Source organism: Xenopus tropicalis, chromosome 9, assembly GCF_000004195.4.
Source record: "Xenopus tropicalis strain Nigerian chromosome 9, UCB_Xtro_10.0, whole genome shotgun sequence".
Taxonomy (NCBI): domain Eukaryota; kingdom Metazoa; phylum Chordata; class Amphibia; order Anura; family Pipidae; genus Xenopus; species Xenopus tropicalis.
Window position 1 is genome coordinate 36,519,495 of NC_030685.2, and position 25,179 is coordinate 36,544,673.

Here is a 25,179-nt window from a genome sequence, read left to right on the forward strand (position 1 = left end):
TGACACAGGTGCATCTGTATCACTAATATCAGAGTTTGTTTACAAGAACTGTTTAGGTGGAATTGCACTGCAGAACTCACTTTTACATCTCACTTCTTATACTGGAGAGAAGATTCCTGTACTTGGAGAGATTTTAGCACCAGTCACATATGAAGGTCAGTCATTTACATTGCCTTTAGTGGTTGTGAAGGGCAACAGGCCCACCCTTTTGGGCAGAAATTGGTTAAAGCACCTAAAGCTGAATTGGGCTAAAATATTTACTATCAAACAAACTGAAGCTACCTTTCACAAAAATCTGGAACAGATCCTGAGTAAACATGACTCCCTCTTTAAGGAAGAATTTGGCAGTATTAAGGGGCTAAAGGCAACTATCACTGTAAATTCAGATGCAAAGCCCATTTTTCATAAGCCACGTCCCTTGCCATATGCTCTTAAAGAACCTGTGGAGAAAGAACTAGAAAGAATGGAACATTATGGTATTGTGTCACGTGTCAAATACAGCAGCTGGGCTGCCCCAATTGTAGTGGTCCCAAAAAAGGACAAAACTATTAGACTTTGTCAATCGCTGTATTGAACCAGAACCCTACCCACTACCAAATGTAGAGGACTTGTTTGCTACACTTGCTGGAGGTAAATACTTTAGCAAAATTGATTTATCAAATGCCTATCAACAGCTAGAGCTGGATCCGGATTCAAAGCCATTTCTTACCATCAACACACACAAGGGGTTGTTCCAATACCAGCGCTTACCATTTGGAGTATCTACAGCTCCAGCAATTTTTCAGCATGCAATGGATCAGATTCTTCAAGGAATTGATCATGTGGTCTGTTTTCTGGATGACATTTTAATTACAGGTTCAACGGTTGAAAAGCACTTGGCACTGTTAGATAAGGTGTTATCAAAATTAAAAGCATCTGGGGTGCGAGTAAAATTGTCCAAGTGTCACTTTCTCCAGGAGTCTGTAGAATACTTAGGATACCGCATAGATGCACAAGGTCTTCACCCAACAGAAACAAAGTTAACTGCTATTGTTAATGCACCTTCACCTTCAAATGTGTCTGAACTACGCTCCTTCTTAGGACTGCTAAATTACTATGGACGGTTCCTTCCAAATCTGTCAACATTATTACAACCCTTACATGAACTTTTGCAGAAAGATACCAAGTGGGCTTGGTCAGCCGAGTGTGAAAAAGCATTTCAGGATGCAAAGCAAAGACTAATGAACAGCAAGTGGCTAGCACACTATGACCCTAGTAAGCCACTCAGATTAGCATGTGATGCCTCACCCTACGGAGTTGGAGCAGTTATATCACATATACTGCCTAATGGAGAAGAACATCCAATTGCTTTTGCGTCTAGAACCCTAACACAAACAGAGCGCAACTATGCTCAAATAGAGCGGGAGGCACTAAGTATTATTTTTGGAGTAAAAAAATTTCATAAATATCTTTATGGAAGGAAGTTTTCACTGGTCACTGATCACAAACCACTTCTGGCCATTCTTGGGCCAAAATCAGCAATTCCAACATTGGCAGCACTTCGAATGCAACGGTGGGCACTACTCCTATTGGCATATGACTATGATATTGTATATAGATGTTCTCAGGATCATGGGAATGCAGATGCTCTATCACGGCTTCCGTGCCCATATACAACAGATGTTCATGACGAAAGTGTCATTTTTCAAGTTTCATTTGCAGAGGAACTACCTATTTCTTGCAAAGATATTGCAGCTGCAACAAGTCGTGATCCTCTTATTGCAAAAGTGTGGGACTTTACTTCCAAAGGCTGGCCAAACTACAGCTCTGACAAAATCCTTAAGCCATATTTTGAAAAGAGAGATGAGCTTTCCATAGATCAAGGTTGTTTATTGTGGGGGATACGGGTTGTCATTCCCCCAAAATATCGTCAGAGGCTCTTGCATGAACTTCACGAAGGCCATCCAGGTGTAAACAGGATGAAAGCACGAGCTCGTGGTTACCTGTGGTGGCCAGGCCTGGATCAAGATATAGAAATTTTTGTAAGTCAGTGTACTGCTTGTGCTTCTGTACAAAATCAGCCACCCACTGCACCCCTTCACCCATGGACATGGGCCACATCGCCGTGGGAAAGAATCCATATTGACTATGCCGAAATAAACCAGCAAACATTTCTTGTGGTTATAGACAGCTATTCCAAGTGGTTGGAGGTGTTACCCACTAAAACGAGTACAAGCGAGAAAACGATTACCTTGCTTCGTAATTTGTTTGCATCCTATGGTCTGCCAAAGGAATTGGTTTCAGATAATGGACCTCAGTTCACATCTCAGGAATTCCAGTACTTCTTGAAACAAAACGGTATCAGGCACAAATTAACTCCACCTTATCACCCAGCTTCAAATGGTGCTGCTGAACGGGCTGTTCAGACATTTAAAAAAGCCTGGATGAAACACTCAGTAGCCAGTGAGTCCGCTCGCACTACAGGAGAGTTGAGACTTTGCCGTTTTCTGTTTAATTATAGGAATACGCCACATTCAGTCACTGAAAGTACCCCAGCGGAACTGTTTTTAAAGAGGCACCTCCGAAGCAGGTTGGATTTGCTTAAACCCTCTTTAGCTGATACAGTGGAGAAACATCAGAAGCAACAAGTCAAAGCACATAATAGCTCCAGACAAAGAATCAGAAACTTTTACCCAGGTGATAAGGTCTTGGTTCGAGACTTCCGCCACTCAGGGCGCCTTTGGTCTCCAGGGACCATTTGTCATAGAAGGGGTCCCCTGACGTATGAGGTTCAAATTGGTAATCGTCACATTCATGTCCATGTGGAGCATCTGGTTCCAGATAAGAGTGTGTCACCTGTACCTCCCTCATTTTCTACCATTGACTTTCAAGTACCTGTAGCGCCCTCACAGGAACCAGATGCCAACAATCCATCTAATCCAACCAGTGCTACAGCCTCTGAGGGTGAACGGAGGTATCCGATACGGGCACGCAAGGCTCCTGACAGACTGGACTTATAATGCCACTATGTTATTGTTAACTTGGACATTTCTGCCTTAAAATGTTTAGAACTGAGTTATAACTGTTGGTTACATATATATAATATATATATATTTTTGAGATCTACTTTTTGCTAAAAAGGGAGGAATGTAGTAACCTGCTTGTATAGACATTTTGGTTAATGGCATTCTTGCTGTTTTGCCATTAATTGATGATGATGATATTCCTGTTCCTGTTGTGTGCTTCCTGTTAAGCTGAGAGCAAGCATGGAGCAGGCCAGATCTACCTGCCATGTTCTAATAAATATATCAAAAGTTCCAGTGTGTATCTGTACCTGAACTAACACAGCAGAAGTATTAACCCACTGCTAGCCAGCAGTTTATTACAAAACCCTGCAAAACTTGAATAAAAACTGTACTGGAAGAGTCTAGAAGTAAAATAGAGAGTCTAGAAGTAAAATAGAGAGTCTAGAAGTAAAATACTAGGGTAGGAAGTGTCATGGAGGCCCTATACCCTGAGTCAAAAAAAATTAGCACACAGAGTGCACAAAGAAATTCACACAGAGTATGCATTTGTAAATAAACATACTGAAATAAGTTTTAATTGTGGTTTTCATGTATTACATATAGGTACAGATAAATGCAATATTCTGGTAATATGGATTCCGACGGTTTCAACTGTCTAACATGTAAAATAGAGAGAGTATGAAAGTATGAAAGCAAGTATATAGTAGTTACGTATGCAAGAAATGACTGTGGGGTGAGTAAGGCAAGCTTGGGTATACATTAGCAGACCCGTTACAGTGCATAAAGCACCAGAATTTTTTTTTAGTCAAATGTTTTGCTTGGTGTCGTTTAGAAGTTGCCAGCTGGCTTATCTTGCTGTTCTCAATAGTGACTAACAGTACACTGCATGAGGCACCCTGATCTGACCTCAGATCACTCTAAACACTGTCAAAGAATTTCATCAGTAATGAGATGAGGCATAGCAGGCAAGGCCAACACATTTCTCCAGGCTATATCTGCTGTTAACATCAGGGCTGTTGTAGCACCATGGTCAACTTTTCTTATCATTTTAGATTCCATGCCTAGTGAAACACTTGCTATGACGAGATAGCAGCCAGAATCAAAAATATTTTGCTTTGATAAATATCGACATACTTATTTAGGTTTAAAGTCTGCCATCGCAAAATGTGTTGAAACCATATATGTGATTTATCTATCAGCTTAAAGCATCAGAAAGCATTAAAATGGGGATGATAGGACAATACTTGTCTTCTTCTTCTAAACATGAAGTCCAGCTGCAGACTACCTTCAATGAAAATGATCTTTTGACACTGAATGCTTCCAGTGGGAAGACATGTATACAGGTTAATGTTGTACAAAATATACAAGGTACGTATAGAAGATGAGACCAGAACCAATCTTTATATTTAACTATTTGGCTTAGAGAACAAAGCTCCCAGAACACATGCTTTTCTCTAGCCCCTGCCTTGAAGGAACACCTACTGAGGTGCCTTGCCCATAGTATTCATTCCAAAATTGAATATGAAGGTCAGTAGTGCACAACGTATAGTATATGCGTTATTTGCAGTACCTAGCTTGTTCAGTTGACCTAATGAGTTATTTGTTTCTTTTAGGCAACATCTGATTTACTTTAAAATATTTAGCAGTTCTGAATCCATATTATGTGCTAGGAGTTCAAACTAGGACCCTTTTAACAACACAATCGGTCAGCACAAAAAATAGTACTTTCCCCATACTGGGTTGTACCATATTTTTCACAAGGATCTGGAGTCTGCAACAGGCTCATGACATCTGCAACACAGCAGTTTCATTCATAACGACATTATTCAGACTAAATGAAATTTAAGCAACATGGAGGAGTATACAGCTATGCAATTTCTTGATAGTCAGTTGTTTCTTACTCTGAGGTAATTGCATAGTTGTATACTCCTCCATGTTGCTTAAATTTCATTTAGTCTGGAATATTGCTTGTGTACCCATAGTCTCTTCACTTCAGTTAACACTGATAACTGATACATTAAAGATATCTGGTACATAAGTACCCTTCTTCATGGAAACCACCCTCTCCTGGCATATGATTGGCCTATATAAGCACAATTATGTAGGTATGAGAAGGTTAATATAGGAATGAAGTGGATGAATTCAAATCATAAACAGGTGTAAACCAGAGCTGGGCCAATGAGGTTTGACACCCAAGGCAAGGGTGGTAATTCCCCCCTCCCCCATGTACTACCACACCACTAAACACTGAGTTAGTGGCAGATACAGGCCAGCTTATACAGAAATGAAGAGGGCAAAAAAATGGTAAATACTCTGGGTCTGAACCTAAATCTGCAGCAAACCACAATACATATTTTTTTAAATTGCACTCCCCCACCTATGAAAATAAACTGCCCCGTAAGAAGATGCCCCTGCTGACTAACCCTCGTTTCGCCCCAAGTGTAGACATTATACTATTATATTCTGACCCACAGTTTTTAGGACTTGGACTGTTCAAAGCCCTTTTTCATTTAGTAGTTATTCAGAACACTTGTGTAGTTTTCAAGTCAGAGATATAAATTAGCAAATGTATGTGAAATTATATTGTATAAACAAGCAATTCTGTATCTAAAAAATGACTCAAATTTTAGAATATGAGAAATGTGGATGGAGGTGGATGCTGAAAATTATACTGACACTAAATAATTAGATTTCAAAATATAAATGTACATTAAAAATTACCTATAGGTCATGTTTTACATCTGAGTGTGGCTCACAAGTAAAAAAGGTTGGGGATCCCTGTTCTAATGTAGTAGCACTGAACAAATATATTTTCAGCAAATTTTTTTATGGCATGCAAAAACAATGTTATAATAGTTTAAAAAAAGGTTTCATTTCTGGTGTCAGTATTCCTTTTAAATATAATCAATCTGTAAATGTTAAGAGTGTTAGGGGGTTATGTAATAAAAGATACAAAATTTGCAGGAGTCTAAAAGCAAACATCTTATTGGGTTACTATGGGTAACTGCTCATGGGCATACTTAGTTCCTTTTATTACATATGGAGGTTAGTGTTAGTAAGTGTCTAAAGCATTGTCATTATTTTACCCATTGAAGCACATAGCTTTAAAAAGAACTCTGAGAAATCAGAATTCCTTTTTATATCATAAAATGTGACTACTTCTTAGGAAGTACAATATCAATATTGACATATTACCAGGCTGTCTGCACAATAATCTAGCACAGTCCTGCATTATTTACATGGTAGCATGTGTAATTATATTTATTTCTGCACAAAATGTTCTGAAGCACGTATTTGTTTTTCATCTCTATCTTAGGAAGTTCAGAGGAAAAGGGATTGGAGCTCAGTGCCTGTACAGATAGCCAATATTTGGCTGCCGTGAATACTTATTTGAGAGTTAACGGCATACGAGACAGATTGGGACAACTTGTTCTCTCTGCGTCAAATCAAAGCCTGAGTTTTTATTACCAAGGTTGCGGAGAAGCCATTGCCAAAGCTGAGGTGAATTATACAGAAATTAGTGGATATTTTATCTGGAATAGTTTAAAAAGTGCTGTCATTTCAATTTTGTCTTTCCTGCAAATTCAACCTTCCAGCTGGGGTTAAATTACAAGTTCTTCGAACCTCAACCACCTCTGGCTGGCACTAGGATTATAGATATTTTAGTTTACCGAGGCTCAAGCTGGGATACCCTTATCTAAAGGCTTTATGAATTAAATGTGTGATGGTCCTAGTTGGTCTAGGAATCTTTGTGTGTTCGGAAGACTTATAATTTATATATAATAAACACAAAACATAAATGTTATAAAAAGTGAATGGCTTTATGGTCCTTTACCCCCTCTGAATGTATCAAGCTTCATTCATACAATTTTACATTGTATTACTCCATTTAGGATTTGGGACCCAGAGAGTCACAGTCAAATTGTGCCTCTTGCACTGGGCATTCTATTGTTTGACCTCTATTCAGTTAGCGCAAAAAAAAATTGTAATATGGAATTATGTCACTCCTAGGGGCACATTTACCAAATCACAAATGCTCGGAGCATTCATTCGCCGATTTTTTCGGGCGTCCGTACTATTTTTTCGTACAGCGCATGACTTTTTGTAAGCTGCACGAACGCTTGCACGAAAAAATTGGAAAGGTTTTACCGCTGTTTACAATTGTACGGTACAAAAATTTTGTGACTTTCGGATCACCAATACGATATTATCGTGACTAATACGATTTTTTCGTAAGCATTTTCGGGATATTTGCAATCTTCAGAAATTTCCGTTTCCAATCTGAATTTTTCGAACTCGTGATTTGATAAATCTGCCCCCTAGTGTAAAATAATAAGGACATTAGAAGTCACAGAGGAGTCCCTGGCCATATAAGGTTGGAGTCCATCGGATGAGTGCTTTTGTACAGCTTATAAATCTGCTGAGTTTGCACCTAACCTCCACATGTACAAAGGCACTAGGTTTGCCCAGGTGCAGTACCAGCTTTCTTTACGGTAAGTAATTCCATCTATTCTTAGGTTAGTTGGATGACATCTCAGTTTTCAAAAAAAGACCCAGATTCTCAGTTGCACTGAGATTAAGGCTATGACTGGGCCATTGATGGGCATAAAACCAGTTCTGAAATATTTCCCTATAATTTGCACTTCTTTCTGTTTTAATAAGATGCCCAGTCCATATTATATGCAGATGTGCAAGTGCTGCCACACTACAATCGCCAAGGGCCTTACCAGAGCAGAATTTACTAATTAGCATTTAAATATATCTGTTTGACTATATCTGATTCAATTCTTTATCTTGTTAAAGCTTTTCCATCTGTCTGTATTTGAGGATAAACCAAATACATAGTTGTACAGCTCAGCTACTTGCATTTTATCTCAATATTTACTTTAAATGTTTGATTAAATTTAAAACTTTCAGGCAAACTTTGTAACTTTTTGTTTGTTTGTTTTTTTATTTCATTTAATAGAACCTTCTTGGGAACATTGGTTTGCATGTGAAAACGCATATTGTGGAGATAAATAAGAAATTAGATACCTATGTCAAGGGTTTCCAAAGAACTGTAAGTGACTCATCCAGAAAACTTGTTTTCATTATAATGTACAGGAAAAGAAGGTCTCTGTGAAAACTGGCACAATTCATTGGGTACATGCACCGTGTGCTTAATAGATGCTTTTTCTTCTTTAGTGAGGAGCAAATGAAAATTGCCTTCTAGCTAAACCATCAGTACATCACTGCTTGAACAGTTTACTGCAACTACAAGCTTGGACACTGAATCTAGACAGTCAGACTTCAGGGTTTATACAAGACACATGGCTTGAAACTTCCCATTCAGAGGGACTAAAAATCTGCTGAGTTTTAAGTTAAAAAATAGTTTGTGAATACCTTAGTTGCCAGTCTTATATCCACTTTTTAAGGTGCCTTGCTGTGCTCTGCATTCTGGAGTGCAAGGACCTACAGCCCCAGGTGCAAATGGTGGGGTAAGGTGCAGAGTATGAAAAACATTGTGGCTTGTGCCTATTTTTTTGCCCTCTGTCAGTAAATAAGTCCTATAAAGTATCAAGCGATACCTCCTTATTGCAAATGTTGTTTTATATATTATTTCCTGAAATTGCATTCTTATTCAAATTATAACAGCAAGACTGTATAACGCTGTATAACAAATAAGCCAAAAATAGAGCAGGGGGGCTGGAACCGAAAGAGAAATGGAGAAACTAAAGAAAGAAATTAATTTTCCTCAGAAACTTACAGAACAAGAATATGCACATTAGGTTATGTGGGTTATTTTTAGTCATGTACTTTGCATAATATAAATAAGGAAAACAATGGAAACAGTTTGGAATAAACAATCATATTAGTAAGAACACACTGTGTCAGTTACAAATACTCCATGCTACAAGAGGCTGATGCAAAATAGCATATTTGTGTGGATTCTTGGAATTTAAAAGACTTAGCTTTGAGTCATTAGTGCTGCTTTGCACAATTCTTAGAACTGTTTCTCAAGTTAAAGGTAAATTCCACTAACTCTATCAGCATGTACTTAGAAAGGTAACTTTGCAGGACATTCAGTGAAGCCTGGACCTTTAGTGTTGCCAGGACATTCAAGTCGAGAAGTGTTCAACATTACCTTCAGCTGTGTATTTTCATCTCAGAGAGATTACTATCAGTTCTAAGGATGTGAATGCACACATTCTTTGTATAGTTGTAAAAAATATTAAATTCTCTAAAGCTGGCCAGTGACTGAGCTTACAAGAACTAAAGGGTTTTTAATGCAGTTTTTTAGAATAAGAAATATCATAAAAACCCTAAGCTGGGTTTATTTTGCTGCTCACACACGAACATTTGATGAATCAATCCTGTACTATTCAAGGATAGCTAGTAAATAATGACTTTAGGAAGACTTTACAATAAATGCTCTGAATTAAAGAGAATTTTTTGAGTTTGTAGATGATAGTTTTAAGGAGAACTAAAGCACAATAGGGTAGCAGCGCCTCTTTAGCTGTCCTGGCCGCCTAAGGCAGGCAAGCTGATGGGCAAGGCGGGGTTGCATCGGTAGTGCAGAGAGTGCAATAGCACTCTCTGCACTAGAAGAGTCAAAATTCCTATTTAAAAATTGGAATTTTGGCTTGTTAGGTTACCAGGAGCAGATTTTTGCTGCTCCTGGTAACTTGCTGGGCACTGCCACCTGAGGCCAGTCTCTTAACTCGCCTCATGGCAGCAGCGCCCCTGTATGGTACTATTCTAGAAATGTTGTACACTATGTTTTGGGCATCTGTACCAGCCCAACCACAGCCCTTTAACAGTGAATAATGCCCCAATAGCAAACTATCTTCTTTTCTGACAATTTATTGCATATGCTCTGTTTTGCTGTCATTTATTGAGTTGAGGGACAGACAGACAATATACTGTATATATAGAATATAAGTGTCACAATATAGGGCTTAGTAGTAATTAATACATATTATTAGAACATGGCAGCTCTGAATGTAATGTATTTGGCATCAGAATTGTATAATTAGCCCTATAATATCAGTTTATATGACAGGCCAGCTTAATTTTTTGCTTGATAATTTGTGATAACCCTTAAGCTTAGCTTCTCAACAGCTGCTCAGAGCCCACTGAGCATGTGAGAGTCACTTACACTTGTAACTTGAATATTACTACTATAGAGATGCTGTACGTTTAGGCTGGTGCAACAAGTTAAGTGTATAAAATATGGCATTTATAGCAATATTCATTTTTAGGGTTTAGTTCCACTTGAAGTTAACTTTTTTAAATGCTGCACATAGTAACTGCAGCTGAGTCATTTTGTAATTACCAGTATGATGTTATGATGTCCTTGTGGGTAGGCAAAATATATGGCTGTGGACACAAGATACAGCAATATCTTTATATGGGGTATTTATGGATATTTTACAGGTGCAAGAGTATGAATTTCTTCATGAGGCAGCTGGATGGCCTTCAAAAATCTCCCAGGACATAGCAGGAGTGTTGCAGAACGTACCAAAGTCTTTTAACCAGATGTGGAAACAGAGTGGCCTGAGACAGGCGCTTCGACATGACCTTCCAATTTACTTTGAAAGACTTAATAACCTTGTCAAACAAATGCAGACAGAACTTCAAAGTAAGAATCTAAATAATGTTTCTAGTGGCTAGGCTAATGTTAATCTTTTTTAATGAAGGCATACTGGAATTAAATCAGCTGTATATGAATTGTTCTGGTACTTTTTCAGTTTCTTCCTGTTATATCTCCATTTATGGAGAGTGATCTCTATACTATACAGGTATGGGACCTGTTTTCCGGAATGCTCGGGACCTGGGGTTTTCCAGATAAGGGGTCTTCCCTTAATTTGGGTGTTTATTGTTTAAGTCTAATAAAAAATAATGTAAATCTTAAATTAACCCAATAGGATTGTTTTGCCTCCAATAAGGATTAAATATATATTAGTTGGGATCAAGTACACAGTACTGTTTTATTATTACAGAGAAAAAGGAAATAATTTTTAAAAATTATAATCGCTTAAAATGGAGTCTATGGGAGCTTTCTGGATAAGAGGTTTCCAGATAGCGGATCCCACACTTGTATTACTTTTCATGTAGAATTGTGCATTTGTGTTAGCACCATTTACATGAGATGACAGATTCACACTAGTGATCTTTTACCACAAAGAACAAATACACCTGCAAAATCATGATGACAATGCAAGTGTTAGTGTAGATTCTTGAACAATCGCAAATGATGATGTATGTAGGGCAGATCAGTACCAGCAGCAGACCTGATTCTAAATTTGCTTTATTTATATTCTAAATTCGCTTCCATTTTTCATTTTGTACCAAAACATTTTGAATCAGGACACCAGGCAGATTTTTAAGTTCAGTACAACAGGTTGACATCTTCTATATACTGTAAACAAAGCATAAACATATTCTTCCCCTAATAGCCCCTTACTATAAATAAGGAGCCCCACAATATTCCTTTGCTGTGTTACAGTGTGTTACAAAATCCTGTCACTCATAAGACAACATACAGAGTTTTGAATTTGTATGTATTTTCAAACAACATGAACTGTTTTGTCACAGTAGGAGCACTCACTTACATGAACAATAATGTCATTTCATCATTTTAGGGCCCCTTGTAACACTAAAGGATGCTTATTATGATGCAACATTAAAACCACTGGAGGATGTTTGGCAAGAAAAGACAGAAACTTGGCTCAGAAAAATCAATGCTTTCCTTCCCAGTATAGTAAAGGATGAATGGCTGATGGATCCAGTTAGACGGCTAGTAGATGCTTTAAAGGCTGGTTTGGATGTGGTGGGTATATAGTTATACATACATCTTTATGAGGTATGTTGTTAGCATAATATCCCATAAAGCAGACCCAATGACTACATTCCAAATATTGCCTTCAGCAAGGCCCATTACCTGGTAATTATTGCTTCCCAGAAGTTAATATAGATCTTTTTCACACAAGTGTGTATCTCATAACTTGAATTTTCTTCTATCTTTTGATTCAGATCAAGGAATCTCATATTTTATTAATTTTAGATTAATTTTTTTTAATACTGTTAGTTAAAAGACATGTTTTAAATTAAAGGGAACTCACCAGCTGCTGAAGTGGACTGATGCTAAGCTTTCCAGAGCAGTCAGCAAGATACGGAAACCCCTGACAAGACTATTTAGTTATTCCAGGTAAAATTATATGATTTTTATGAAGCAAGTGCATGTAATTCATCTTTAATCTGTAAGGCTATATAGAAACATTTAAACATTAAGAAACTCAAATGTATTGTTTACTCAGCAACAGATGCAGTAGATTTCATTTATATATTTATTGAGGTTTTATGTTTTTATTGTTTTTTAAGTATAAATATAATGTAGTTAAAGACAGAATATATATGACAAAAATGCATCTATTATGAAGAAATTCACTATATCTGAATGCCATATATCCCGTTGGGTTTATTTAAGGTTTAAATGATTTTTTAGCAGACATAAGGTATGGTAATCCAAAGTACAGAAAGATCCTTTATCTGGAAAACCCCAGGTCCCAAGCATTCTGGACAGGCCCTATACCTATAGACGCTACTGTCTTTTATTACAAAGAATCAGTAAAGAGGTTTAATTAGGCAGCACAAATAATCATATATCTACCCTCCCCATTCCTCATTTTCTGTTGTAATCCATAAGCTTCTTTTGTGCCTTCATGCAGTTAAAAAGGAGAGGCAAAAGCATATTAAAAAGAAAAGATAATAGACATATAGATATAATTCTAAAATGACTTTTGTCCAAGATACAACATTTATATTTGCTATTTGTTTATATCAGTGATCCCCAAACATGTTGCTCACCACCTCCTTTGATGTTGCTCCCAGTGGCCTTAAAGTAGGTGCCCATTGTTAAATTTCTGGCTTGGAGACAAATTTTGGAAGCACAGAGAAACATGACTATGAAGATTTTCATTCATCCAGGTCATGGTATATCAGTATAAATAAATAGATTATACTAGACACAGAGACACAGTTTTACTCTAAGCTGAGCCTCCTGCAGGCTAGCAGTTCACATGGGGCTACCAAATAGCCAATCACAATCCTTATTTTGCATACCCAAAAAGCTTTTTTATGCTTGTAAGGTTCCCCAATGCTTTTTACATCTGAGTGTAGCTCACAAGTAAAAAGGGTTGGGGATCCCTGGTTTACTATATACTTTGAAATATTTTTTGTTTGTATAATAGTTCACTATTATTGGTAGGATTCCAGTGTTTTGTATGTTTACTTTCAAACTGTACTGTCTGTCTCTAATAAAAAGAAAGAGACATATAGCACCCAATGCATGGTTTTTATTACAGTATCTAATTTTGTCTGTCTGGTAGCAACTGCACGGTGATGCTGAACTTCCCGCTGTTACCCAGAGAATATCATGTAACAGGACTGGCAAATATTACACATTACATTATTGAGGAGAAACTTATGAAGCCAATAAAGGATATGTATAGTATAAATCTGATGGCTGAGTACTACAGGTTCAAGCGAAGAATGATGGAAAGCCCATTTGAATGTATGTATCTTACATTTTTTATGTAAATCCATATAAACTTGCTGCAAAATATGCCCTATTATTTTGGTATGATAAAGACAAAGTTTGAGGTATTGCAAATAACATTACATTTGGGCTAATTTGCTGAAGGCTCTCAAGATGATAACACATAAGGGCTCATTTACAGTGTATGTCGGCAAGTTCAGTGAGCAAAGTGCAGTTTCGTGTGCAATCTCCATGGTTTTCCAAGAATTTCAGCAATGTTGCCGTCAAAAATAAACGTAATTGCGCTCCCACTATTTTAAAAGTGCAGCCCTACCCACGGCCATTGATGAGAGTGCTGAGTGAACCCTGTAGCTTATAGGCAGCAAATAGTGAAACATGTAGAAGAATTTTTGACATTTTAAGTGATATTTAATTTATACATCAATAATTAACTAAAATTTTCACAGAAACAGGTCAGTCATTTTTCAACTTTTTTATCACTATATATGTTCCCTGTGACCTATATTCTAGTTCTGACCTTTATAAATTTGCCCACAGTTGTTTTCTGTAACTACAAATATCTCTTGTTCAGGTGTTTGGGGTAAAGGATTCTTTACAGGGCAAGGGCCTCCATTCCCCTGTGCCTCAACACTTGGTACTTCATCTTTAACCCCTGTATTTATTAACAGGCACTAAATTTTCCCAGGAGCAGTAACCTATAACAACCAATAAGACGTTTGGTTTCAAACAGGTGACCAAATTAATAGATAAATATGTTTTAATCTATATGAACTAAGTATTATATTCCCACATATTCACAAATAAAGTTACATTTCAGTCAGTTGACTGATAATGTTTCCATATTTTCCATATTTTGTAGATCATGCAGTCTTGATTGGAAACAAACACGTTGTGACTTTTGATGGAATTCTTCTTAATGTGGCTTCAAAATGCAGCCTGCTGCTGGCTAAGGACTTTATGTACAACAAGTTTACTCTCATACTAAACCAAGGTGGTGGGACTATGAGATCATTGCATGTAGATATGAATCACGTCTCTGTTGATATCTATCCTGGACTGAAAGTAAGAATCTTGCTTTTGAACCACTGCTGACAGTTTCAAAAATGAACTTTTAGTTAATGTAAAACACATGCACCTACTCTTACTGAGTATCGTTGAATAAAAAATGGATCTTATGCATTAAAAATAAGGAAATGTTTATCTGCAAGCCTGTTCTACCAGGCCTCGCCCTATTCTTTCCTCATTCTGTCTGAGATTATAGAACGTTTTACACGTAAGCATTGGCTAGTATGTCATATAAGTATTGGATATGTCATTTCCATAATAAGTTATAGTGACACATTTAGATGTGGTTAAAAAACTTCCCAAATGTGTGCATTATGTTGCATCTGATAATAGTAAATGGCCCAGCCTTTATAGTTTGTGCTTATGAACATCTGTCTGCTGATTCATTTCAGATAGAAGAGAACTGTCAGAGGCTTGACCTTCCAGTTTATAAGAATGGAATCTTTATTAAAAAGGATGCCAATCACATAGAAGTGGCAAATCAAGAGGGGATTACTGTACAGTGTGACATTTATCATGACATATGCAGCTTTACCCTAGAAGGATGGTACCATGGTAAGATTTCAATTCCTGCACTGGGAGCTTCAGGTGCTCACTGACAAATGCAATCTTAAGCACAAAGATCTAAAGTGTAACATTGAGCACTTGCTGATGCTGTTCGCAATATTATTTGCATTCATACATGCTACTTTAATAAATTACACACTGTTGCATTCATTGTTGTAAGAGAACCCAAGAAATATGGTCAGCCAGAACATGGTGGTAAGGGTTACCTTAGTGGGTTGCTTTAGTAGCTGCAACTGACTTGTACGAAGTGAGTTGGATACTAATGCAGTTGTTGATGCTGTGTGCAGGACATGACAGTAATTAAACCAAAATGCTGGGAACAAATTGTGTACATAACAAGCAAGTTGTGGGGAATCGGTAGATTTTTTGAAAAAAAACACTGGAGGGTTAAGAAAACATTGTAATTTCCTGATGAACCCTAAAGCAGGTGCTGTTTGGCACTTAATAACCTGTACAGGTATGGGATCCGTTATCCGGAAAACCTGATATCCAGAAAGCTCCGATTTATGGAAAGCCTGTCTCCCATAGACTCCATTTTAATCAAATCATTCAGATTTTTAAAATTGATTTCCTTTTTCTCTGTAAAAATAAAACAGTACCTTGTACTTGATCCCAACTAAGATATAATTAATCCTTACTGGATGCAAAATAATTCTATTGGGTTTAATTAATGTTTTATTGATTTTTTAGTAGACTTAAGGTATGAAGATCCAAATTACAAAAAGACCCTTTATCCAGAATACCCTTGGTCCTGAGCATTCTGGATAATGGGTCCTATACTAGATTGTCAGATACAGCATGCTCATTACGTATATATGTCTTGTTACTGCCTTAGAAGCATGCAGCCACTCACAGATGCGTATCCCAGTTCAGCCTTATGCTTCACTTATACAGATGGCTTAGATTGCTTAAATAAAGTTGGGACATGTACAGCCTATATTTGCCTACAATATATATTATTTGGGCATGTCTGCCCCAGCCAAACTGCATCATTTGATCTGCATAGATCCCCCTCCGTTTGCTAGCACCATCACATTTTCCTAAAGTAAATAGCAGATTTCACCCGGTGGCCATTTTCCCTCTGATACATAATCTGATACATTTAAATCTGCAAAAAGTATATATACACACAAAGACACCTATTCAGCATACATTTGATCAAGAATGCAGACTCACACAGGCAGAACTGTCTGATAAAAGTTCTGCTTTGTTTGAGCACTGTAGTGGTTAAGCTGAGCTCAAGAGAGAAAGTTAGGAGAAAAAAAATGAAAAATTGAAGCTAGAGCTGAGTTTCTATAGGAACCAGCAATGTCATCTCTTCACTGGCTGCTAGACTGGAGGGCGTGTTGAGTAATCTGAGCTAAGAACACTGAGCATGCCCACAAGCCAGAAGTCAAAGCAAATTCCTGAGGAGGGGGGGGGAATGGGTTACAGGAGGAAAAGGAAAAGTGATTAAGTGGATGCTGCAGCCTTACTATTAACCTATGAAAAACCAGTGTGGCAGGTATTGAAAGATTTCAAAGAGGCTGTTCACTGATTATTTTTTTTGTTTGTGGGGTTTACATGTCCTTGAATGCATAACCTTGTGGGTCCATTAGAACCAGTGGCGTAGCGTGGGCTTTCGTCGCCTGGGGCCGACCGGAAATTTGCCGCCCCTCTATTTAGTTATTCTTAAAAAGTTCCCCCAATAGAAAGTGCCCCCATAAACAGTGCCCCCAATTGCCCCATACAAAGTGCCCCCAATAGGAAGTGCCCCCATACACAGTGCCCCAATTGCCCCATACACAGTGTCCCCATAGACAATACCCCCCAAAGACCTTGCCCCCCAATAGAAAGTGCCCTCATACACAGAGCCCCAATTGCCCCATACACAGTGCCCCCAATAGGAAGTGCCCCCATACACAATACCCCACAAAGACCTGCCCCCCCCCATGGAAAGTGCCCCAATTTCCCCATAGACAGTAGCCCCCACACAGTGCCCCCAATTTCCCCCATAGTACATACCCCCAACAGACCATCGGCGGCGGTTCCTTCTCTCTTACAGGCAACAGGCATTTCTATAAGGTTGCGCCTCGTCGCTGACGTGTGACGTCATACGCACGGGCGCAACCATATAAAAGCGCCTGTTGCCGCGCAATAAGAGAGAAGGAACCGCCGGCGATGGTCTGTTGGGGGTACGTTAAATATCATGGTGATTGCCGCCGCCCCTTCTGATACGCCGCCCGGGGCCATGGCCCCCTCGGCACCCCCCTCGCTACGCCACTGATTAGAACCATCCACAATAATTGTGTTATGAGAAATATGATGACACTACCCCACTTTCTGCAAGAAATACCCTATAATCTTCCATCTATTTGCAATACGGTACTGTTCTCTTAATCAAGGTATCTTACCCCAGCACGACAGTGCATTCTATTGTCTGAAGCAATGTTTCTATTGTCCGATCTGTTTTCTTTGCTTTATTGTACTGTATATAAGTAACTACTTTAAAATAATTTATTTATAATAATACAAATGAAATCATAGGTATTAAGATTCAAAACATACAATAGGAACTATTCTCTGGAGTACCATACACCTATTAGTTTAGGTGAGCGGGTAATTCCACTGAGGTTTTCTTTCTCGTGGCTCATTAAAAAGTTCCTTATCTTTTAATAGGTGTGATGTACTTCAGTGAAGCTTGATAAAGTGTACTGTGATTTAGTGAATACCTAGTTATACCAAGTAACATTCAGTACCCTTATCTTCCCTAGTGCGTAGAAGTAAAATTGTTATACAACATACTTTTGTTTTGATTTGTATCTTCTTTGGGAATTAACTCTTTGTTTCTTGTAGGTATTTCAGCTGGTCTTTTTGGTACAAATGACAATGAATCAGGAAATGACTTTTTGTTACCAGACCACTCCCACACAAATAGCACCCAAGATTTCTCTCTGAAGTGGCAGGTACTGGGTGACATTTATACCTTGGTTATGTTTTTTATTCTTAACACTGATTGATGGCACTCACTGAAAGACAAAAGGGGTACAGTGCAGGACAGGGTACAAAGCGCAAGAAATAAGTGCAAACTGCCATAGTTTTACACATGTTTGCACCCCTAAGCATTTAGTGTTTTTGGTTATATACATGGTAATTTAGAAGCAATCAGTCATGCACCCGACTGTGCATCATATATGATAATGATGAAAATGTTGGAAAGGAAGGATCTGAGCAGGCTGACTCTATAACCATCCAAGGATCAGGTGCTCAGGGGATATCCTGAAGAGTAGGCAGGTTAGAGATTGAAGAATTGGTAGAGGAAAGTGGAAGGAAAGAAAGACCCAGGGTCTTGGTACAAAATAGCAGCAGTTAGTAGAAGGAGAATGGGAGATCCATAACAATGATTTCAAAGAGATTGGGCTGGGTAACAATGCACCATTGTAAACAGGTGTTAAAACAGTATCTGGCTCAGGTAATTCATTAGCATCAAATATGATAACGGTGATAAGAGAATTCTTTTTTGCCATCAGGTATTGAGGGGAACTTCAATGTATGGGTTGGCCAGTGATTACATTAGCTGACATAGAGACATACCTTAATCTGTGATTCTCTCCAGGTTGACACCCAGTGTAGTTCTGGACGTAAGAAAATAAAAGCCTGCCCTACTTCACCACATCAAAAGTTATGTAAAGCTCTATTCCAAGGATCTAACTCAGTGCTCCGCAACTGCTTCAGAGTGGTAAGATAAATGTTGATGGGATTCTAATTCTCATAGCTAAACCAGCACAATAAGCTAAACATTTGCTTTATTGCCTTTGTAATTCTGGTCAACTCTCACACTATAATAACATTTATTTGCCTGTCTTTCTTGTCCCAGATCTCTCTTAACAATTGCACAGGGTAATTCTAGCCTCACCCTCAGTAACATCAGACCATTAAAGGTGGCCATACACGAGCAGATCCGCTCGCTTGGCGACCTACGGGTGGGCGATATCGGGGACCATTTAGGTAAAAAAAATAATAATCCGATCGTTTGGCCCTGGGGCCAGACGATCGGATTATGTGGGCGGCAATGGGGCAGTCGGATAGGGGACCGCATCAACGAGCCGCTGCGGTCCCCGATCCGACCAGATTTTCTAACCTGGCTGATCGAGATCTGGCCAATTTCAGGCCAGATATCGGTCGGCCAGGCCGCTCTGCTCTCCCCATACACGGGCCGATTAGCTGCCGAATCGGTCCAAGGGACCGATATCGGCAGCTATAGTCGGCCCGTGTATGGCCACCTTAACCAACCACTAAGCTAAGTGCCAGTCTGTTCTATTGTACTTAATTGGCTTACAAAGTTTAGGTTCACAGAAGAGCTTTTAGAGAAATATTATGTTGTCTGTAGACAAGACAGGATCTGCAAGAAGATTTTGCAGCTTATTTTTAGAAAAAAAGCAAAAGCCCTTAAGCATGTCTTAATATTTCCATTAAATAAGTGGAAAGCAAAAGACATACATGGTTGATGAGTCATTAAAGGACATAAAACATTTATATCCCATTAATTACATTTCATTAAACATGAGCTTTTGTTTTTGAACGTCAGCATTATGTAAAACTGTCTGACTGCAAGTTCTGCTACCATTGTTTACTGCAAACAAAAAGTAAATATCCAGAAAGTGCTATTCTTTCCTATAAGTATACACTCAAGTATAGCAGTTATAATACTAAATACGGTGCAAACATTCACCTGGTTATATAACATGGTGCTAGTCTAAAACATTGCTTAAATGATGCTGTGTGCTGTGCATAATCACTAATGTAGACATCACAACTTTATCCCTTAGATCTATCCTCAGCCTTTCTATAACGCGTGTGTGGAAGATATCTGTGATTCCAATGAGATAAAGCCAATCTGTAACCTGGCAGCAGCATATGTCCATTTGTGCAACAGAAACTTTGTTCCTATAGAGATCCCTTTACAATGCGGTAAGCAGAGTACATAAGTATATTAGCAGGCAGAACATTTAACAATATCTGCCCATCTTGCACTGGATTAATTTAAGTGAAATTTGTGATTTTCAAATACCCCCAATGGTTCTCAAGCAAACTACTGGCTTCCAAATATACCAACAGTCTAGTCTATTCAGGTCTGGCCTGTTTTAACTTGTAGTTTCCTTCCTATACGTTGCTGTTTTGTTTAGCCCAATAACACAGGCAGTGTGTGGGCCCTATTCAGCTTCCTGTTAATTTTTCTGTGCATGAGTTAAACATATTCAAGGGAAATAACTCATATACCAAGACTTAAGACTTGATCCAGCTGGCTGGACTTGCCTAAATATAACTGAATACAAAACTGCAGCAATAGTTACACCTTTATTCTTACCCACATACACCCTGTGGAGTCATAGATTCTTGATGGGCTCCCTGTTTTGACCCAAACTGCACGATATATATGTATTAAAAAAATATATATGTCCCACTAAAAAGGGAATTAAGCATATGTTGATTTTGTGTAAATATTTTATTACATTGATGTTTACAGTTAATTTAATATATTTTAATATATGTAAGCTCACAGTTTACTGTTGGTGTCTATTTATTTTATGTATTTTTATTACTAATATGTATCTCCATGATACCTGTGGGTACCTGAATAGTTGTTAACTAGGAAAGCTGCATGAGCTAACTTTTTATTCTTTCAGCAACTAATGTAACAGTAGTGCTCGGTACCAGCGGTCAAACCTGCCTACTTGTGAAAGTGTCCAGGTACCCCCATGCACTTACAAAATAGTGTAGCTTTCCAGTGGCATAACTAGATGTTACTGGACCTTACAGCAAATACAATGTAGGTCCCTAAAACATTGCTATGTCAACCAATTCAAGCAAGATATATTGCTCATTAATTTGGGCCATACTGGGCTCTCTACACTCCTCCCCCCCCCCCCCCCCCCACCTGCACCTGCAGAGTCTGCTTCCTCTATTACACCTCTGTACCTCTCTATACTGGAAGGTCACCTATACCCATAAATAACTCTCACTGAGGTATTGCTATGTAATAGGCATTTGGATCAAAATTCATTTAATATAAACATTCATAAGGTATTAAATTCATATGACCAGCATAATAGATGTAAACATGTACATGCTGTGTTACGTATCTAAGCCCGATTCTCATTTCCATGATCTGTTTAAATAAAGTTCAGATGTAAAAAGTGTTGCTGAGCCTCACGAGCATTAAAAAAGTTCTTTTGAGATGCTAAATAAGCACTGTATTTGGCTATGTGGTAGCCCCATGTGGCCGGCTAGCCTGTAGGAGTCTCTGCTTGGAGTAAAACTGTATCTCTGTGCTTCCAAAACTTGCCTCCACGCCAGAGATTTAAAAATGCCCACCTACTTTGAGGCCACTGAAAGCAACATCAAAGAGGGTGATGAGCAACAGATACACGAGGCACTGGTTAGGAATCACTGGTTTAGATGATCTGGTTTGAGCAGGGCCCTCTTCACCTCTTGTATTGGTTATTGATTGCTTTATATGTTACTCTGTATGTCTAATGTATGAAACCCACTTATTGTACAGCGCTGCGGAATATGTTGGCGCTTTATAAATAAATGTTAATAATAATAATAATAATAATAATAATCTGGTGCCTTCACTTACCCATATGCAGTGAGCAAAGTGCAAATTTGGATACAACTGCCAAGTGTTTTTACCCCAGAATGTACCATTTTCCCAAGAAGTCATGCATCATTATGCGCACAGTACAGGCCTTGCATCAGACACAGCTGTGCTGTACCTGATTATTGCTCACTGTGTCTGGCACAACTGCATCCAATTTGTTAAAATCGACGCAACTGCACTTGCACTTCGCCATAAATCTAACGCAGTTGTGCCTAGTGTTTCTGTAGTCTGCCTAGCATCAGTTCTGGTGTTCGCTCATGTCAATTTCTGTGTTCGGCGGGTGAATGACGTTAGCTCTGTTGACACAGGGCACTGAGGAAACCCTGAAACTACCGCCTGGTCAGGAGGTGACAGTAGCTCCAGGTTCCACACAGTGCCATGTCTCAAGAGAAGCAGCATCACTTAGTTCAGAACGGAAGGCAGGAAGGAGTAATCTCTGCTAAGCACCCCATATGGAAGTGCATTTGGACACAAGTATCTTTAATGAAAGTTGTTTTAGACGCAACTCACTCTGAGAAAAAATACAAGTTGACTACTGCGTCCTACAGTTTGCTACATAAATTGAGCATTATTGTTTAAATTTACATTTATTTTAATGTGCCTGGCAAAAAGTCAGGCTAAAGTCTGTATAGAATTTTGTTCAGGTCATTCTGTAATAGCCACTAGGAAGAAACAGGGTGTATCATATAGGTCAGTGCTTTCCAACTTCTGTGGCATACATAGTGGAGGGTCGCTAATGGAAGCCAGTTTTGACCACTTCCCTTTTTTAAACCACACCCACTTCAAAACACACCCATGTTATCACAAGAGCTTTTAAGACCACGCCCACATTAATGGTGGTAGTGCAGCAAAAACCCAAATGCTTGGTGCTCACTGCAGGGATATCAAACATCATTCACGTGTGAAAGAACTATATAATGTCATATTAAGACACACCCTTGAATTCATATGCCTCCTCCTCCCATGTGGATAGCACAGCAACCCCCAGCACATAATTACACACCTTAGGGACCATTTAATGGCTATTTCTACTACTAACAAACTCCCAGAAGAAACTCCCACAGGCAGCATAGGGCAGGCAGAGTATGGCACACACAGGCATTACTATGCCTGCCCTATGCTGCCTGTGTGTGCCATACTCTGCCTGCCCTATGCTGCCTGTGTGTGCCATACTCCGCCTGCCTTATGCTGCCTATGTGTGCCATACTTTTCCTGCCCTACCCTGCCTGTGTGTGCCATACTCTACCTGCCCTGTACTGCCTGTGTGTGTGCCATACTCAACAGTAGCTTGTTGTCTTTAGAGCAGACATTTACTAAAAGTAACAAAAAGGGCTTTTGCTCTGCTAATGGTAAACACATTTGTTTTGGATGGTTGTTAACAAAATAAGATACAATTTTTTAAAACTACATTACTACACTGTCAAAAGAGTAATAATAATTTTCAAAGAAAATGTGTCTCTGTTATAATATATGTTATAGTAAAAGTCGGAATTAGAAAAGAATATATATAGATACGACTGATCAAAAATATAGAGTTGGACTGGGTCACCTCAATCTCCTTTTTGGATTAGATTCCATGGCAGCACCATCACTTCCCCCATTCCTAGGCCACTCTTAATGTAATCTAATGTTCCTACAGAAAATGGTACATACACAATACACAGTATAATGGTCATAATGTAATTACTCATAGGAATAAAATTAAGTGGTGATACAGAATGAATTGTACTAATCCAATTTTAATCTCTATAGCCCAATGACTTGTAGGTTTGTTAGTCACGCACCATATAAAATTCTTGGTACAGTCCACACAGATATTTACTGGGATACCTAATGTTACATTTTTATTGTTAACTATTTCCAGTTAACTTTATATGCTGAGTAGAGCTGGACAGTTTTCTGTTATGAAATATGTCTCATTTTCACAAAACTATATTTTTTTAAAGTAGAGTTCTTTGACTTTGCTAAACATTCCTATCTCAGGCTTTCTCCTAATTTATCATGTTTTAAAGTTTTAACAGTGAGGGGAAAATGGGTTTTGGATAGTAGCGATCACCACTGCGGTTAGAATGCTCTGTTATAAGGATGACAAATCTCAGCTGTAAATCAAATACTTTGTGAGTCAAAGGAAAATAACTTAACTCTTTGAGGCAGACATAAAGTTTGTAATAAGGGCAACAGCGCATGAATAGGTCTGGGGTATTTTACTTGCTGCTTCATTAGTAGCCTAGAAACACTTGAATCACCTGAAATTATAAGCACCAGTGTTAGTCAGACAATTCTAGTTTAAAATCACACACTGTTCTGACTTTCTTAGAAACTCATTTTTTTACAATAACAAGACAATTATACTTAATTAAACATCACACGTTATATTTATACTTAAGCTTTATGTTTTGATCATCCCATTGCTGGTGGGACTCATGTAACATGACAGTGTGACTACAGGATCTGTCTAATGCTAATATGTGATAACACAGTCCTATTTGTAAATGTAACGCGTGCTAGACAATTCATTCTTGCATTTCTGTTTGCAGCATGAAGACTGGTTTTACACTCTAGAAGCAACCATACACGGAATAATCCATGTTTGTAAAGAAGAAATATCCTGACAGATACCTTTGTAATACCTTAATGTATTTACCTAAAGCAAATTGTGATTTATGTGAAACTAACAGACCAGGTTAGGAATCCAACAGGGTACCACAGAAACAAATATTTAACATTTTACCTCTTTACGTGTGTCCTGCTGTAACATATTTTGAAACAGAATAAATTTGTTTCCCATAAAAGAATTAGGTTTTGTGAGTTTTTTGGGGGGATTCTAGAATGTTTTATTCATAAGATGCATTTGAAACATAAACAAATGTCCTCTTCAACATATAAACTTGTATATGTAATAGTCCCTCATTTATGATAGGGAAATTATTACCTTGAAGAAACAAAGTCATTTACAAAAAATCGTAAAAAAACTGGTAACATATTTAATATAGCAGGGAGCAGAATGCAGTTTTTGGATTCTGTATGGTAGTTTCATGGCATAAAGTTAATGCCATCCTCAATAGTCGGTAAAGACCCTAATAAATCCCCTGTAAAAATTATAGTAAAAAAATGCTTGCAGGTATTATAACATACACACACACACACACATATGTATACTGCCCTACTTATGGCCCTCATGGACCCTCTGGTTCACCCCCAAAAAACAAATTATAAACAGCAGTATAATTTAGTAAAATCACTTAAATAATATATTGCTCTGTTCAGCCTACCATAAATGTAAAATAGGTAACAGTACTGAATCTTCCCATATGAACATATAAGGGAAAATCAATATTTGTAAAAAAAAAACCAAGGTT

At 38.2% G+C, this 25,179-nt stretch overlaps 1 protein-coding gene across 2 annotated transcripts in view; it reads left to right on the plus strand.

The window, feature by feature from the left end:
- LOC100496911 overlaps window positions 1-24,615 on the plus strand; it is a 138,294-nt gene extending 113,679 nt beyond the window's left edge. For both annotated transcript variants that reach the window (XM_031893160.1, XM_002941059.5), the window contains exons 62-74: window positions 4,205-4,373; window positions 6,322-6,506; window positions 7,972-8,064; window positions 10,422-10,626; window positions 11,630-11,817; window positions 12,101-12,195; window positions 13,376-13,560; window positions 14,405-14,607; window positions 15,003-15,165; window positions 18,013-18,122; window positions 18,773-18,895; window positions 19,986-20,127; window positions 24,358-24,615. In XM_031893160.1, the coding sequence (XP_031749020.1) occupies window positions 4,205-4,373; window positions 6,322-6,506; window positions 7,972-8,064; window positions 10,422-10,626; window positions 11,630-11,817; window positions 12,101-12,195; window positions 13,376-13,560; window positions 14,405-14,607; window positions 15,003-15,165; window positions 18,013-18,122; window positions 18,773-18,895; window positions 19,986-20,127; window positions 24,358-24,362 (1,866 nt within the window). In that variant the 3' untranslated portion in view covers window positions 24,363-24,615. The remainder of the gene's footprint in view (window positions 1-4,204; window positions 4,374-6,321; window positions 6,507-7,971; window positions 8,065-10,421; window positions 10,627-11,629; window positions 11,818-12,100; window positions 12,196-13,375; window positions 13,561-14,404; window positions 14,608-15,002; window positions 15,166-18,012; window positions 18,123-18,772; window positions 18,896-19,985; window positions 20,128-24,357) is intronic.
- The last annotated feature ends 564 nt before the right edge of the window (window positions 24,616-25,179 follow it).